Source organism: Heterodontus francisci, chromosome 2 (genome assembly GCF_036365525.1).
Source record: "Heterodontus francisci isolate sHetFra1 chromosome 2, sHetFra1.hap1, whole genome shotgun sequence".
Lineage (NCBI taxonomy): Eukaryota > Metazoa > Chordata > Chondrichthyes > Heterodontiformes > Heterodontidae > Heterodontus > Heterodontus francisci.
In genome coordinates, this window is record NC_090372.1 from 22,777,082 (window position 1) to 22,795,107 (window position 18,026).

At 41.8% G+C, this 18,026-nt stretch overlaps 1 protein-coding gene across 2 annotated transcripts in view; it reads right to left on the minus strand.

Annotated features, from left to right (window-relative positions):
• Positions 1–18,026, minus strand: part of zgc:158766 (uncharacterized protein LOC100009641 homolog) — a 199,106-nt gene that overhangs the window by 104,414 nt on the left and 76,666 nt on the right. For both annotated transcript variants that reach the window (XM_068055464.1, XM_068055455.1), the window contains exon 2: positions 14,358–14,555. In XM_068055464.1, the coding sequence (XP_067911565.1) occupies positions 14,358–14,555 (198 nt within the window). The remainder of the gene's footprint in view (positions 1–14,357; positions 14,556–18,026) is intronic.

The following is an 18,026-nucleotide window of genomic DNA, read 5'->3' on the forward strand; positions in this document are numbered from 1 at the left end:
GCAATCTGTGTTTTTGAACTCCCTAAAATGTCACTGGAGTTTACTCTACCTGGAATTATCTGCTGTCACTGAAATATTGCGGAGGAGATGGGAAGGTCGGAAGCACATTTGAGAAGTTACGGCATTTACAAACATCTACATTTCACCTAACAAGTCACAGCCTGATTAAGAGCCCTCCCTCCCTTTGATAACATACTTCCTTGTTTTCTGTAATAATAAACTTACCAGGAGGTAAATGTGTGATCCTGATTTTTTTTAACCGGCAATTTCTGTGATCTTCAGTCATGGGAACAGAAGACTCAAAACGGTTCTTTTCCCAGCTGTGTGCCCAACTTTGGGAAGCGTTTAGCAAATAGGCAAGCTCCTCGGAGACTACTTGAGGTGAGTGAGGGTTCACGTGAAACTAAGCCAACTGCAACTGGGTTAAAACAACCTGTCAAACTCTAGGAGTTTCAACTGATATTCAAGCTCACAAAAGCCTAGCATGGAACAATGAAGTGTTCCCGTCCAGTGACTATGGCACTAAGAAAGGAGGGAATGAAAAAGGCAAGAGTTGGAGTGCTGAATCACTCACTGACAGCTTTCATTGTGGGTTGGTCGTCTAGATTTTCTGCCCCGTGAAGCAGATAGAAATGGACCTTCTCGGCACCAAACAGAAGCTTTAGTTTCGCTCAGACATTAAACATTACATTGTTTACAATTTTCATCAAAGTGGAGGTTCTGCTCTTGGATTGCCCACTACCTTTTCTTGCGCCTAATTTACTTTACACGCTGGGCTGCTGCCAGTGATGAGACTAATGTAACGAGGCCATTAGGTGGAATGTTACCATTGTTCATCTGTCTTGTCTGTTTTCACGTCAGTTAATATTTACCCTTGAAAAGATTCTGATTATCACATCTCGGGTTAGGATTTTATTACAGCTCTGCTTTAATGCTAGGATGTTTTGCATGAACGATACTCAACAGTGTCAGAGTAAATTCCCAAAGTCATTAGCATCTTGTAGGAGAAACAAGTTGCTCTTGGTGAGTGCATCAAGTTTCAGACAACAACAACTTGCATTTATATTGAACCTTTAACATAGTAAATTGTTCTAAGGTGCTTCAAGGGTGCGTTATCAGACCACAATTGATATTGAACAACATCAGGAGATATTAGGACAGGTGGCCAAAAGCTTAGTTAAAAGGGATAGGTGTCTTGAAGGAGCAGTGAGAGGTAGAAAGCTGGAGAAGTTTAGGGAGGGAATTCCAGAGCTTAGGGCCTTGGTAGCTGAAGGCATAACCATCAAAGGTAGAATGAAAGAAGTTGGGGATGCTCAAGGCCCAGAATTGGAGGAGTGCTGAGATCTCAGAGTGTTGTAGGGCTGGAGGAGATTACAGAGATAGGGAGGGGTGAGACCATGGAGGGATTTGAAAACAAGGGTATGACTTTTAAAATCAAGGTTTTGCTGGCCCAGAAGCCAAGGTAGCTGCCAGAGCTGATGGAGAATGAGACTTGGTACAAGTTCGGATACGAGCAGTGGAGTTTTGGATGAACTCAAGATTAAAAAGAGTACAAATTGGAAGGCCAGCCAGGAAAACATTGGAACAGCTCATCTTTCTACATAACAGAAGCTCAGAAAGAAAACCTCACATTTATATAGCACCTGGCATGACCTCAAGCCCAACAGAGCCAATGAAGTATTTTTAAAATGTAGTCGCCATTGTAATTTAGAGAAACGCAACAACCAAGTTGCATTCAGTAAGGTCCCATAAACAGTAATGAAATAATGACCAGATTAACAGTTTTATAATGAAGTTGGTTGAGGGATAAATATTGACCAGGACACTAGGGTGAACTATTCTTCGAAATAGGGCCAAGGTAACTTTTACCTCCACCTGAAAGGGCAGACTGGGCCTCAGGTGGGAGGTCACTGCTCTGAGGGTATTAAGTAATAACCACTTCAAGAGGAAATGGATGCAGCGGAAGGAAAGATAATTTAGTTCCCATAGCAACCTTTGCCCCCTCCCCCCACCCCACTGACTCTGACAGCAGCGATTTTATTTGACACCAGGGATGGTGCAGCATTCTAAATGTCGCCTACTTTACAATTTTACCAAAAGCAAAACATTGTGTTGTGTTTAAAAATTTACTCAGGTAATCTCAGGTTACTGGCAGCCGTATTGCTGTAAAATAAGCAAACATTCTTACTGGCTGCACTCTGGTCTACATCACACTCCTCCTCCCTGCTCTACAATTAGTACCAGAACCTTCAGCCATTTTGTCACAGTTGCCTTCCTAACCCTCTTCCTCTTGCTACATCTCTCCCAGTCTTTAAAAGGCCGCTTAAAATCCACCTCTTCAAAAGCTTCTTTGCACTCCTCTCTTTTTCCCTCTCCTTCCACTTATATCCAGCCTTGGATGCTTTTGTTATATTAAGGGTTCTATATAAATGTAAGTTACAGTGTCCTATATTTCCTAATATGAACCCTTGATAAAGTTAGTTGATAGGTCAAAATTATTTCCCTAACTAACAATAACGGTTCATACACTGACATGCTGATTTATTAATAGGTTGAGATGAAATAGGTGGGAGTAGAATCATGCAGAGCATAAATACTGCTATAGACCTTTTGGGTCGAACAGTCTATTACAGTGATGTAAAATTCTATATAATTTAAATGAATGTCAGTCTTGGGCCAGTGACAGCCTGAGTCAGAAGATCGTGGTTTAAACCCTACTCCAGAGATTTGGCCACAGTATCTAGTTCAATGCAGTACCACACTGCCAGAGGGGCAGTGGTGAGGTTGTGCTGCACTGTTGGCGTTGTTGAGCTTTGGCTGGGAGAAAGGATGTTAAACTGAGTTTAAATTATTCCTCATCCACATGCTGTCCTTCAGCGACATCATTCCGAAATGTCAGTTTCCACATGTACACTGATGAACCCAACTCTACCTCACGGCCACCTCTTTCAACCTCCCCATTGTCTCTAAATTGTCAGACTGCTTGCCTGACATCCAGTACTGAGGGAGCAGAAATTTCCTCCAACTAAATGTTGGGAAGATCAAAGCTATTGTCTTTGGTTCCCACCACAAATTCCACTCCCTAGTCACTGACTCCATCTCTCTTCCTGGCAACTTTCTGAGGCTGAACCAGACTGTTTGCAACCTTGATGACATATTTGACCCTGAAATGAGCTTCCACCCACATGACTGTGCCATCACTAAATCCACCTATTGCAACCAATTCACGCCTGACTCACCGCCTCATCTGCGCTGAAACCATCATCCGTGCCTTTGACTTGAGTATTCTAATACACTACTGGCCGGTCTCTCATGTTCTACCTCTGTAACTTTGAGGCCCATCCAAAACTCTGCTGCTTGTGTCCTAACTCACACCAAGTTCCATTCTTCCATCGCCCCTGTGTTCACTGATCTACATGGCACCCAGTTCAACAAAAATTCTCATCCTTGTTTTCAAATCCTTCCATGGCCTCACCCCTCCTTATCTCTGTTATCTGCTCAGAGATATCTGCACTCCTCTAATTCTTACCTCTTGAGCATCACCAATTTTAATTGCTCCACCATTGGTGGCTGTGCTTTCAGCTGCCTGGGTCCAAAGCTCTGGAACTCCTTCCCTAAACCTCTCCGCCTCGCTATCTCACTTTTCTCCTTTAAGACACTTCTTAAAACTTACCTCTTTGACCAAATTTTTGGTCATCTGACTGAGTAGCGCTTGCTTAATATGACTCAATGTCATATCTTGTTTTACTAGGCTCCTGTGAAGCACCTTGGGTCAATTTATTGTGTTAAAGGTGCTATATAAATACAACTTTTTTTAAATATTCTTCATGGGATATAAGCATCACTAGCAAGGCCAGCATTTGTTGCCCATCCCTAATTGCCCTTGACAACTTAGTGGCTTGCTAGACCATTTCGGAGGGCAGTTAGGAGTCAACCATATTGTTGTGTGTTTCAAGTCACATGTAGGCCAGACCAGATAAGGACAGCAGATTTCCTTCCCTAAAGGATATCAGTGAACCAGATGGGTTTTTACAACAATCGATGATAGTTTCATGGCACGATTACTGAGACTAACTATCAAATCCAGATTTATTAATTACTTGAGTTTATTAATTGAATGTAAGTTCCACCATCTGCTATGGTGGGATTTGAAACCACTTCCCTAAATCATTAGCCTGGGCCTCTGGATTACTAGTTCAGTGAATTACCACTACGTCAACGTCTCCCCACGTTATTCTGTTTGTTGGTTCAGGTGTATGTAAAAGAATCTGTGGTGCTATTCAAAGAAAAGCAGAGTCCACACAGACAACTATGGATCTTGCTGTGCACAAAATGCCTACTTTGTTTCCCTGAAAATCAGTGACTACATTTCAAAACTAATTTGTCCTATTTTTAGATCCTTGTTACATGTTAATTAGCCAATGATTCCTTCCATCTCAATGTTAAATAGCCCTGGGATCCTGCTCAGTGGTTATCACCGCCAAATCAGTCCCCGTTCAGAGCATCGAATCCCCCAATTGCAGCCTGTGCCAGTAACTCATGACACTTACGACTGACCCAGTAACAAGCCTTTAATGAAAGCTTACATCCAACAGCATGAGATTGATTTAAACGGTGATTTCCAAAAATGAAAGGCTGTGACCTTGACAATTAGGCCATCAATCCACAGCACATACACTGACCCAGAAGGCTACCTTCTTTCACAAAGTTTCGGCACATGATCCCAAAAAGTGATAGTGTCAGTCACAGCAACTGAAGCAAGCTCAGCATTTGGCAGTGGCCTTAGTTTATACTGCAGAAAACAATTCATTGTGATCCTTTTGGAACCAGGGATTCTTATCTGGGTTGAGAACAAGACCTTCCCTGATCCTTTTGAAGTTCATTAAATGACAATTCTGCGGACACTAACAGACCTGGAGCCCTGAGCCCATGTATTGGGATATTCTGTTTTGGGAAACCCAACATAATGGTGAAGAATATTAATGTGGCCACAGAAGGCAACACAGTTCTACACAAGCACCGTGTTTTATAAGCAGATGTTTGAAAGCCAGGGGGTTAATGAGAATCTTTGTTGAGTAAAAGCACCTGCCCTTCAGCAAAGATACCACCTCAGACTTACAATCTGCCTCATTAAACTCTAATTTAATGACACCATCAACAAACCTATCAAACAGAACTGTAGCCAACCGTAAAGAGACAAAGCCCATCTCCCCCTAAGGGTGTATCATGCCTTATAGAATAGCAAGTATTGTAGAAACAAAAGCTGCCTTTAACAGCCTAACTCTGCAAATAACTGGTGGTGGAATGAGGAGCAAGAAGCATGGGGATTTAGAATTGGGTGCGATGGGAAAGCATCCAACTTGACCGTGATCTTTCCATGTTGAACATCTGTGCTGTTTCATTCACATCAGTGCTTGCTCAACAGGGCAGGGAGCCAGACTGCGGCTGCACTCTCTCTTTAGACACAATTAGAATGGGTTGAACAGATCTTTGAGGCCGTTGCAAAGTGTATGCAAAAGCAGTGCTTAATTGCGGCCCATAATTTATGAGCACATGACCCTCTAGCTCCTTCCTCAAAGATCAAAACTCCAATCTTTTGAGTCAACAAGTCGTTTAAAGAAACCCTTTGATTGCCATCAGATGCTCACTGGCCACCTTTACAACATCAAGCTCTTATTTTCTCCACTGCTCATGCAGATGCTGCCCCCAGTATTGCGGAGTCTCTGGGTACTTTTATACTTCAGTGGGCTTCCTGCACGGGCCTTGGTACAATGCCCCAGATGTGTCACTCGCCCACAGTCAAGGGCAGCAGTAGGTTTGAAAACCTGCGGGCAGCCCGTGTCACTTTGAAACTGTGACAGCAGCTCCTGCTAAAACTTTGCAACCCTGCCTGGGAAAATCACCATGCACTGAGATATGATATGGGCTGTGGTTATCAGGTAGAAGTTGGTAATGCACTTACATGTGAATGGGAAATAATGTTGCTCACCCTGCCAACAGTCCTTGTTACCGTCTGCCTAATGCAGGAAAAGGAGTAGGCCATTCAACCCCATTTGAATACAAAAATAAATTTATCTTGGCTGAACAACTTCTCCTATGTCAGTGTGCAGCTCATGCTTTGACTATTTACAATCAAGATTGACAATTGGGGTCCTAGGACTCTGATTTTACATCTCAAAAGGGGCATATTGCCTAAGCCACTTTGGGCATTTGATAGCAGACCCCACTTAACAAAAAAGCCAGAGGCACTGAAGAAAGTGCAGAAAAAAATGCAAGGCTGGTGTCAGGATTGAGAGGTTCGAAACATAAGAAAAGATTGAACGGCCTCTAGAAAAGAGAAGACTGAGGCGAAACCTAATAGAGGTCTTTAAAAGTATGAAGTGTTTTGATAGGGATGACGTAGAAAAGATCTTTCAATTCATGAGGAGGCCAGAACTATAAGGTAGTCACTAATAACTCCAATAAGGAATTCAAAAGAAACTTCTTTACTCATAGAATGGTGGGAATGTGGAACTGACTACCATGCAGAGTGTGTTACGGACAGGTTAGAGATGATAGGCATGGTTCCCCCTTTTTCACCTCTCAACTGACTGCAGACAGCATTTTTTTTTTTAAAGGTGTTTTTTTAAACTCCAGATTGTTCTAATTGTCAAGAGCAGACAAATGACAGATTTTCTTGCAAGTTTAAAAGAAAAATAAATGTTTATTAAACAACATCTGAAATAAATGTAATATCCACTCTCATATACACACACACACACACACACACACACGAGATTAGAGATTATAAAGATAAAATGCATTAGGTCTGATGATTTAAAAGAGTCATCTGTTAAACTTGTTTTTCCCCAGGGTCAAGACTTGAAATGGTGCAGGCCTGTAATCTTTTCCCTTGTTCACTGAAGAAAGACTTGGGAAGTTCAGGAAGACAGATGCAGTGCTGCAGACTCCTTTTGTTATATTCCATTCAAAGGACAAAGGCGAAGTCCTGGTACGATTTCTCAGGTAGGGAGTTCAAGGCCAAACTCTAGTCATTGCCTACATGTAGTTCAAAGTGATAATCTTAGGCAGGGTCCTTTCTCTTTGATGGCATAGATGGATCTCCTTTGTCTGCTCATAATATACCTTTATTAAAGCTCCTTATCAGAAACCTAGGGGGGAATTTTATTCTGATGGTGGAGTCTTGACATCTGAGGCCAGCAGCTGCAGCGTCACTGCGCAGACAGTGGTTGTGGCTGTGGCTGGAGGAGCATCTACCGGAAGCCGAGGAGCATCACTGGACCCAGGCCTTAGGTAGGCCAGGGCGGGTGGGGTCTCGCACGGTGGGTCCCATTCTTTGGAATGTAAGTTTGGAGTAAAAAGTCTGCGACAGCATTCTTAACCCAATCAGTTGAAGAGAAGCAGCCATTTCTACAGAAAATGTTGTTTGTATTTTAATGGCTTTGCAGGGATATGACCAGCAAGGTTGCTTGTATTTTAATGACTTCTCCAAGATTTGTTCAGACAATAAAATTAGCTCAGGATTCTTGCAGGGAAGGAAGGGTCACCTGACCTCTTACTCCATTTTCTTTACAAGAAAGGTGTCCGTTTTGGGTTTACTTCATAAATTCATTTTATAGTTCATAAGTTTGGATTGAATGAGAATGACAAGTGATTGAGGCAAAAGGCACAAATGCAGTTAAGGGAATGCTGGGTAAGTACATGAGGGGAAAAGGAATAGAAGGATATGCTGATAGGTTGAGATGAAGTAGAGTGGGAGATGGTTCATGTGGAGCATAAACACTGGTATAGACCAGATTCCATGCTGTAAATTCTATGTAAATCTATGTAAAATAGTGTTGGCCACAGTGTTGGGGTTAATGGGGAGGTGAAGCTTCCAACCCCAGTCTTAGGCCAATACCATCTTGTTAATTCCAGGCAATACAAGCGAAAATTAACTCACTGCTAACACAACATTGAAGGCCACGATACTACAGCATTTCCAGTTATAGGAACAGGGTTGGGCCATTCAGCTCCTTGAGGCTGTTCCACAATTCAATTAGATCATAGTTGATCAGAATCTTAGCTTCTTCTACCAGCCTTCGTTCCATAACCCTTAATGCCCAATAAAAATCTATCAATTTCTGGTTTGAAATGTTGAATTAACCCCCCAGAATCACAGAATCATTCCAGTGCAGAAGGAGGCCAATTGGCCCACCATGTCTACACTGGCTCTCTGAAAGAGCAACTCCCTCAGTTCCATTCCCCTGCCTTCTCCCCGTAACCCTATACATTCTTCCTTTTCATTTAACTGTCTAATGCCCTTTTGAATGCTTCAATTGAACCTGCCTCCACCACACTCTCAGGCAGCGCATTCCAGACCTAAACTACTCACTGCGTGAAAATGTTTTTCCTCCTATCACTTTTGCTTCTCTTACCAAATTCTTTAAATCTGTGCCCTCTCGTTCTCGATCGTTTCACGAGAGAAACACTTTCTCTCTATCTACTCTGTCCAGACCCCTCATGATTTTGAATACCTGTATCAAATCACCTCTCAACCTTCTCTTCTACAAGGAAAACAGTCCTAACTTCTCCAATCTATCTTCATAACTGAAATTCCTCATCCCTGAAATCATTCTTGTGAATCTTCTCTGTACTCTCTCCAATGCCCTCATGTCTTTCCTCAAGTGCGGCGCCCAGAATTGGACGCAATACTCCAGCTGAGGCCGAACTAGTGTCTCATACAAGTTCAACATAACTTACTTGCTCTTGTCCGCTATGCCCCTCTTAATAAAGCTCAGGATACTGTATGCTTTATTAACTGCTCTCTCAACCTGTCCTGCCATCTTCAATGACTTATGCACAGATACACCCAGGTTCCTCTGCTCCTGCACCCCCTTTAGAATTGTTCCCTTTATTTTATATTGTCTCTCCATGTTCTTCCTACCAAAATGAATCACTTCACATTTCTCTGCATTGAACTTCATCTGCCACCTGTCTGCCCATTCCACCAACTTGTCTATGTCCTTTTGAAGTTCGACACTATCCTCCTCACAGGTTACAATGCTTCCAAGTTTTGTATCATCTGCAAACTTTGAAATTGTGCCCTGTACACCACGGTCTAGGTCATTAATATATATCAGGAAAAGCAAGGGTCCCAACACTGACCCCTAGGGAACTCCACTATAAACCTTCCTCCAGCCTGAAAAACATTAATTAACCGCTACTCTTTGTTTCCTGTCACTCAGCCAATTTCGTATCCATGTTGCTATCGTCCTTTTTATTCCATGAATTACAAGTTTGCTCACAAGTTTATTGCATGGCACTGTATCAACCACCGTTTGAAAGTCCATGTACACCACATCAACATTGCCCTCATCAACCCTCTCTGTTACCTCCTCAAAAAAACTCCAGCAAGTTAGTTAAAGATGTGAAGGAGTACTTCCTGACATTACCTCTGAATGGCTTCGCTCTAATTTTAAGATTATGCCCCTTCTTTTGGATTGCCCCAGCAAAGGAAATAGGGTAGAAAAAAAACTATCAACTCCTTTAATCATCTAAAAACACCTCAATTAGATCACCTGTTAATCTCCTATACTTAAGGGGATATGAAATTTGTCTATGCAATCTGTCCTCATAATTTAACCCTTTTAGTTCTGGAAACATTCAGATGAATCAACACTGCACCCCTTCCAAGGCCAATATATTGGTCGTGAGGTGCAGTGCCCAGAACTCAATGCAGTACTTTAAATGGGGTCTAACCAGAGATTCATAAAACTGTAAAATAACTTCCACCACTTTTGTATTCCAGCCTCCTTGACGTAAAGGCTAACATTCCATTAACCTATTTAATTATCTTTTGTACCTGTCCACTAGTTTATAGTGATTTCCATACTTGGACCTCTAAATCTCTCTGCTTATCCACAGTTCCTAGGTTCCTCCCCATTTAGAAAATACCCTGATCGGTCTTTCTTAGGTCCAAAGTGAATGACCTTTCACTTCTCCACATTGAATTCTACCTACCACAGATTTGTCCACTCACTTAATCTATCAATGACCCTTTGCATCTGTTAGGTCCCATCTACACATTTTACTGTGCCACCTAGCATGTTTTTGTTGGCAAACATGGATAGAGGCCTCTCTTGGCCTTCAGTCAAGTCATTCATAAATATATTGAAAAGCTGAGGCTCAGTACAGATCGCTGTGAGACACCACTAGTAACTTCCTGCCAATGAATGAAATACCTATAATCCTACTCTTGGTTTTCTACACCCTAACTCAGTCCCTAACTCATGTCAATAGGTTGGTCCCAATTCCATATGCTTTCTTTTTTGTGACGAATTGCTTATGTGGAAGCATATGGAATACTCTCCGGAAATTCATATTACAAAAAATCCACAAACATTTCCTTATCTACCATATTAGTTACCTCCTTAAAAAGTTCAACTAGCTTGGTTAGTTAGACATGACTCAACTGTTACAAATCCTTTACGTCATGTTAAGGACACAATGAAAAGCATTCAATCTCCACAGGATAAAGCTTTTAAAAATACTGGGCAAGCAGTTCTAAACACGTGGGTGTGAGTGCGTGAATTATCTGGGACAAAATTCCCAATCACTGGTGTTCCAGTTTTACTGCACCAACTGGTTTGGTTTGTTGTCTTTTCACGATATTCATGTGTTCATATACGCCTTTGTTTAGCTATATATGTTCATATATATTTATGAGTCAAAAGGTCATGGGTTCAAGCCTCAATCCAGAGTTACGAGCACATAATCTCGGCTGACACTGCAGTGCAGTACTGAGGAAGCAATGGACTTTCGGATGAGGTGTTGAACCGAGATCCCGTCTACTCTCTCAGGTAGGCATAAAAGATCCCATGGCACTACTTCAAAGAAGAGCAGGGGAGTTATCCCACGTGTCCTGGTCAATATTTATCTCTCAATTAACATCACTAAAAATCAGATTATCTGATGATTATCAATTAGCTGCTTATGGGAGCTTACTGTGCACATATTAGCTCCTGTGTTTCCAACATTACAACAGTGACTACAGTGTAAAAGTACTTCATTGGCTGTAAAGCAGTTTGGGATATTCTGAGGTCGTGAAAGACACTATATAAGTACAAGTCTTTCTTTAATGCTTTTTTAATGTAGAAAAGCTTCAGAAAACATGAGTGTTCCCTCAAGACCACAATCCAAAAAAAAATACAAGGGCTTGGGTTGGTGAAGACTGCCAATCCTGATCTCAATGCAGAAAAGCCATGTGCAAGTGTGCAGGCATTGATTGAGGGAAAGATTGGACATTGATGTGATGCCCTCCATAGTCAAATAGCCTGCCAGCTAATCAAGGCTCACATATAAATAGTGGTCCTTTTAGTTGACATATCAGAGGGGGCCGGTGCCCATGGAACCATTGTCCTGCAAGGATTCAAAGCCTTTGGGTGGGGAGGGAGCAAACTGGTGAGGGAGAAAAATCAAAGAGTGGGAGACATTTTGGTAATAATGCACTATTCATTTACCAGGCAACTTAGATAATTGTCTTCACGTATTAACTCCTGAGAAGAAAGGGCACAGCTAGTGCTTTTCAAAGGGTCGGCCAATCTGTGTGCTAATCAGGATTACACAATTACCCCATTCTCTATTTTATCATGTAAAATCATTCAGTGGAAAGCTAAATCTTCTTTGATTTCTTTCTTTTTGAAACCAGCTCGCTGAGGTTCCCTTAAAAATAAAAAGCTTATTCCTCAAATGCTCTTAGTAAAAACTCAGTTGGAATTTTAAACAAAGGATATGCTGGCTTTCTCTCCTGTGTTGCAGTAGGGTGCCCGTGAAGCACCCGCGGAATCTTAGCCTTAAATAAAATGCTGCATCGGCTTTTTTCTAAAAGCGTTCAGCTCTTCAGAAGTGAACTTGCTGTTGCAATCAGAAAATACAAGCTCTACGGGTGGGAATAGTTAAAATTTCCCTGTAGCCTTTGACCATCATCTGCAATACAGGACAATGTTATTTTTACCTCATTTCCCTTGTTCTCAGTCAAATACGTTGCTGAGCTACAGCTCGCTGGGTACCAGACACCTCCTTGTATCTTACCCATGCCTCCGTTATTTGTGAGAGAGTCCAGGCAGTAACTGTGGATAAGCTATTCAACCATAGGGGCATCACAATCACAGCCGAACCCTTATCTCATATCCACATGCATACGTTTTCTTGCGGGGGCAATGGATAATGATCAGCTTCAGCAAACCCACTGATTTTCTTCCCGCCTACCTCACCATGAGGCACTGAGGCTAATTCCGCATTCCTACTCGCTGACTAAAATTAGCTAAAGCCGTACAGATTCATCCTGGGTCCTTCCTGGACTTTTCAGGTCAGGTACATGCTACTATCACCAACTGAACCACTCTGAGGTTTCCAGGGAGATTTAATAGAACACGGAACAGTTTTCAATCCCACCACTTGTCCTTGCCCTGTGGGAGCGTGTGTTGGAGAGGTGATGTGGAGATAGGTGACCCCGATTTCCGATGCACCCAATTTTCTGGTTAATAGAATTAAAAAGCAGGAAGGCATACTGATGTCAACCATAGCTCAGTTGGTAGCACTCTTGCCTCTGAGTTAGCAGGTTGTAGTGTGACTACAAAAACTTGAGCACATAATCTAGTGCTGCACTGTTGGATATGCCATCTTTCAGATGAGATCTTAAACCAAAGCAACATCTGCCCACTCATATGGCTGTAAAAGATCCCATGATACTATTCAAATAAGAATAGGAGAATTCTCCCAGTGTCCTAGCCAATCTCAACCAACAGCGCTAAAAGTGGATCATTAGCTGTTATTATGGTCTTTATCACTTTGCTGTTTGTGAGACCTTGCTGTGTGCAAATTGGCGGCTGAGTCCCCTACAAACGTACTTCATTGGCCGTAAAGCACTTTTGAACTCCCTGTGGATGTGAAAGGCACTACATTAATGCAAGTCTTTCTTTTAGATTGCTGCCTGTTCTGCTCTCCTGCCAAGCAAGGTTCTATGCTTAATAACTCACATTGACAGTGGCCCTTCCAGAACGTTCTGATGGATCACCTCAGTATTGACTACTCTGTGGAGGCTGGATTATCTCAAATCAATCCTTTGATTTGGACTGATTTATTATTGTTCTATTCCCTTTCTACAATCTTCTAAACCAGGCAAACAATGTTTTACTCTCTCTCTAGATACTGCCTGACCTCTGAGTTTTCTGTTTTTATTACAGATGCTCCCAGCTCCCTCTCTCATTGCTGCACAGTGAGCAGCAGCTGAGACGTTTCTATAATGACTCCTCATTTTTCTATCCCTTATCTTGGAAAGCACCTTAAAAAGTTTTTTGTTTTCAGTGTGATTCTCAGCTTTCAGCTCAAACAATCCCACTCCCACATGGTTAGAACTGCTGCCAAACCTTTGAAAGAAGCAGAACTCATTTAGTCAGAGACAAACACAAATATTTCTCCCCTCCCCTTTTAAGTTTTTTCTTTTAATAGTGATTAAATATAACAAGCAGGCAACAGGAAGAAAGACAGACTTGCATTTATATAGAACCTTTCACAATCTCACATTGTCTCAAAGCACTTTACAGCCAATGAAATAGTTTGGATGTATAGTCACTGTTTTAATGTAGGAAATATGGCAGCCAATTTGCGTACAGCAAGCTCCCACAAACACCAATGTGATAAAGACCAGATCATCTGTTTTAGCGATGTTGGTTGAGGGATAAATAATGAACAGAATATTGGGGATAACTCCCCTGCTCTTCTTCAAATAGTGTCATGGGATCTTTTACGTCCATCTGAGAGGACAGATAGAGCTTCGGCTTAATATGCCATCCAAAAGACAGCACCTCTGAGAGTGCAGCACCACCTCCGTACTGCAGTGGATTCTCAGCCTAGATTTTGCACTCAAGTCCCTGGAGCGGGCTCGAACCCATGACTTTCACAGAGACGAGTGTGCTACCAACTGAGCCAAAATACAAAGAACACTTGCTTCCACCTTTTGCGTCTATATTCTGGTCTGTGCCTCAATAAAACTATTATTTCTGTTCAGCAAACCTCACCATCAGATTCCTCCAACACATTTAATCCTCAAGGTTTCCCATTAGCAAGAAAATAATGTGCCTGGAGACACGGATTCTGAAGGTAACTGCATGAAATCAGAGACCTGCTTAAATATTGTTTTTCACTACCACACATGACTGGTTCTGGATTTAACAAGGCTTTGCTAAACTAAATCCACTTTATTCTAGCCAGACTAAAACTGCTGTATAGTTCCTCAAGATTCTTGTTGTATTATCTGTGTTCCTGAAGCCACCAACAATGAATGCCCTTGTTTCCTGTGGTGAGACTTTACTTACACATGTGTCCTGTTGAATGCACTGCAGGATTCTCTTGGCAGGAACCAGGAAATCAATCAGACAGTGGAGTCCATCACCTCGATATGACTTCTCCACTACATGGAACAGCTGCCACAGGACAGTGGCCGCAGTGGCTTCGAACGGTGGGTACAGAGTCGAAAGCGTGTTCTGTATGTAGGTGTCGAGGGACTCAGAGTCCTACAAGATGGAGTAAGAGGGAGAAACAGAAACAGAAGTGAGACATTCTGCCAATCCATGCGTGTCAACATTTTCAGAAAATATTCTGACCTCAAAGTGAAGAGATCATTTGAAAAACATTCTAAATTTGAAGCTAAAATAACAGAAAGAAAGACTTGCATTTATATAGGGCCTTTCACTAGCTTAAGATATCCAAAATCACATAATGGTCAATAAAATACTTTTGAAGTGTAATTTAGGAAACACAGCAGTCAATTTGCACACAGATATCTCTCACAGACACCAATGTGATAATGATCAGATCATTTGTTTTAGATATGTTGGTTGAGGGATAAATATTGGCTATGAAATTGAAAAGAACACCCCTGCTCTTCTTCAAAATAGTGTCATGGAACCTTTCACATTCACCCAAGGGAGCAGACATGGCACCGATTTAACATCCCTTCGAAAAGACAGCCCCTTTAATGGATGTGTACTCCTCAGTACTGGTACTGGGAGTGTCAGCGTAGATTATGTACTCAAGTCTCTGGAGTTGGACTTGAGCCCACAACCTCTGACTCAAGAGAGCTACTCACCAAGCCACGGCTGGCACCCTAGCGTGCAACTTTGACTGCCCACTCTGGTTGGGTATATTCTGTGTGGTTTCATTACATGCCTTAATGGCCGAGAAATTGGATCACGTTGCGCCTGTTTGAAAGGCGCAAAATGACTGCCTGAGTTTCCAGTATGGTGAGTGACGTGCACACACTCAATTCGCACCTGAAATGTGCTACCCCACTATATTAGTTAGGGTAGCTCAATAGCCAGCCAGGGCATGTGCCTGAAAGTTGCTGTTGGGCTCATTGCACATGTGAAGCAGGGACTTAATGCCCTTTTCTATCCCTTTTGAGAAATCAGTTTGCTAATTACCACAGCATGTGCCATGCGCGCTGTGGTCAGTTTCTTCACACGAAGGTCCTTAAAGGACTACCTGGTTTAGGAGGCCACCAGGGGTGCCAGAAAAATGATCTGACTCATGATCAGATTGGATTTCTTCCAAAATTGGCATTTGTTGTGCTCAAATGGGCACGCTGATGTCCTAATTCAACCCATTTATTTCCTAAAGTGTTGGAAGCATTTGGACAAGTTGAAAGAAAAAATCTGAGGCAACAACATTTATTAAGGCTGAGGCTCTTTACTCTAGAAAAGGGAAGGCTGAGGGGTGACCTAATAGAGGTGTTTAAAATTATGAGGGGCTTCAAAAGGGTAGACAGAGAGAAAATGGTTCCACTTGTGGGGGGGGGAGTCCAAAACTAAGGGCCATCGATGTAGGATAGTCAATAATAAATCCAATAAGGAATTTAGGAGAAGCTTTTTTTATCCTGAGGGTGGCGAGAATGTGGAACTTGCTACCAAATGGAGTAGTTGAGGCGAATAGCATAGATGCATTTCAGGGGAAGCTAGTCAAGCATGAGACAGAATGGAATAGAAGGATATTCTGATAAAGTGAGATGAAGTAGGGTGGTAGGAGGCTTGCGTGGAGCATAAGCACTGGTATATACACCTGTGGGGCCAAATGGCCTGTTTCAGTGCAGCAAATTCTATGCAAATCTATATAATTCAGCATGTAGCAAACAACAGAAATACAGCAAGTAAAACAGTGTATTGGGAAAAGTATGGGGTACTATTGTTATGGTGACAGTGACTATGTGAATTCAGGATGCTGTTTAACTGAAAATAAAATGACTCAGAAAGAAGCAACTCTGAGGTATAATAGCATATTAAGTATAAGGCAGAAACTGACTCAAATAATTTCCTTAAAGCTTCAAGCAGAAAATGATAAAAAGCAATCATACCTACTTAAATTATGGCAATGTCACTAACAGAAACCCTGACCTCTTAATTGAAGAGATTCTGTAATATAAGCAGTATGATATGATGCATTTTAATGTACAAAAAAGGAATTGTGTGCAACAAGAAAAGCATGTATCAAACTTGTACCTGACTTTACCGGTTCTCTTAAGGCTTTCCGCTATGAAGAAAGATGTAGATTTGGAGTCTATGGAGTTCCCACGTGCACAGCAAATTGCATTAATATATCATTAGAAAAAGAAAAAAAAGACTTGCATTTATATAGCACTTATCATGACCACAGACGTGCCAAAGCATTTCACAGCCAATGCAGTACTTTTGAAGTGTGGTCACTGTTATAACGTAGGAAATGCAACAGGTAATTTGCACACAGCAAGCTCCTACAAACAGCAATGTGATGGTGACCTGATAATCTGTTTTGGGGATGCTGATAGAGGGGTAAATATTGGCCAGGACACTGGGGAGAACTCCCCTGCAGTTCTTCGATCCATGTGATCTTTACGCCCATCTGAGAGGGCAGACGTCTCCTCAGTTTAACACCTCATCCGAAAAATGGAAAGAATGAGTGAAAGAGAGAGAAAGAGTAAAATTTAAAGAGCAGGCACCTGCAATTAGGCCTACTGCTCGTGTGGAGGTTAAGGACCAACAGAGACTGATTGAGCTGAATGGCCTGTATCTGTGTTGTAATTTCTGTGCAATTCTATGCAGTACTAAGGAAGTGTTATCTTGTCAGAGGTGCTTTCTTTGAATAAGACATTAAACTAAGGCACTGTCCTTCTGGTCTGTTAGATGCTACAGATCCCTTGGCACTATTGGGAAAGAAACAGGGCCAAATGGCCTGTGTCCTGACTGATGTACATCCCTCAGTCAACACCATCATTTAACTATTGATGTTTGTGGGGACTTACGGTTCACAAATTGGTTCCACCTTTGTCTCTGCAACAGTAATTACACTTCAAAAGTGCTTCATTGGCTGTAAATTATTTTGGGGCATGCTGAGGACAAGAAAGGTGCTTTTCAAAATGCAAACATCCTTGTTCTTTCTTCTTCTAGTTCATTTGCACCAATTCGTATTGCAAAACTTCAGCAACTGCAATATATGGAGCAATGCCATTTACAACATTGTACTTAAAAATAGAATGTTAAGCATAAGGATGAATCACTAATTCAAAATACAGACAGCAAACATACTGGAAAGAACCTCAAGGTTATTTTTTTTGTGATTTTCTTGTTAACAGTCCTGACTGTAATTGCTGCTACAAATTTTCTCAAACTTTTGATCAATGAGCTGATTACATCCCAAACACAGTTTTAAACAACAGATTTTAATCACAAGATTTTTGACCTTTTGCAGCAGTGTGAATCTGCCCAAGTTTTAACAGAACAATGGTTTCTACCCGTGAGCAATTCCTCACGGACAGAGACTATGAATGTGTTGAACTTTAGACCCACAGATCCCTGGCATGGCATGTGTGAGCTTATGCCAACACACTGGCATGCTGAAAAATAGCCCCGGAGCCTGCCTGCTGTTTGTCCTGATAAAAACTGGTGGGAGAGGCACACCATCGGTAGCAGCAAAGGGATTAAATTAATTCATATTGTGGAGAGAAGATTGTTTTT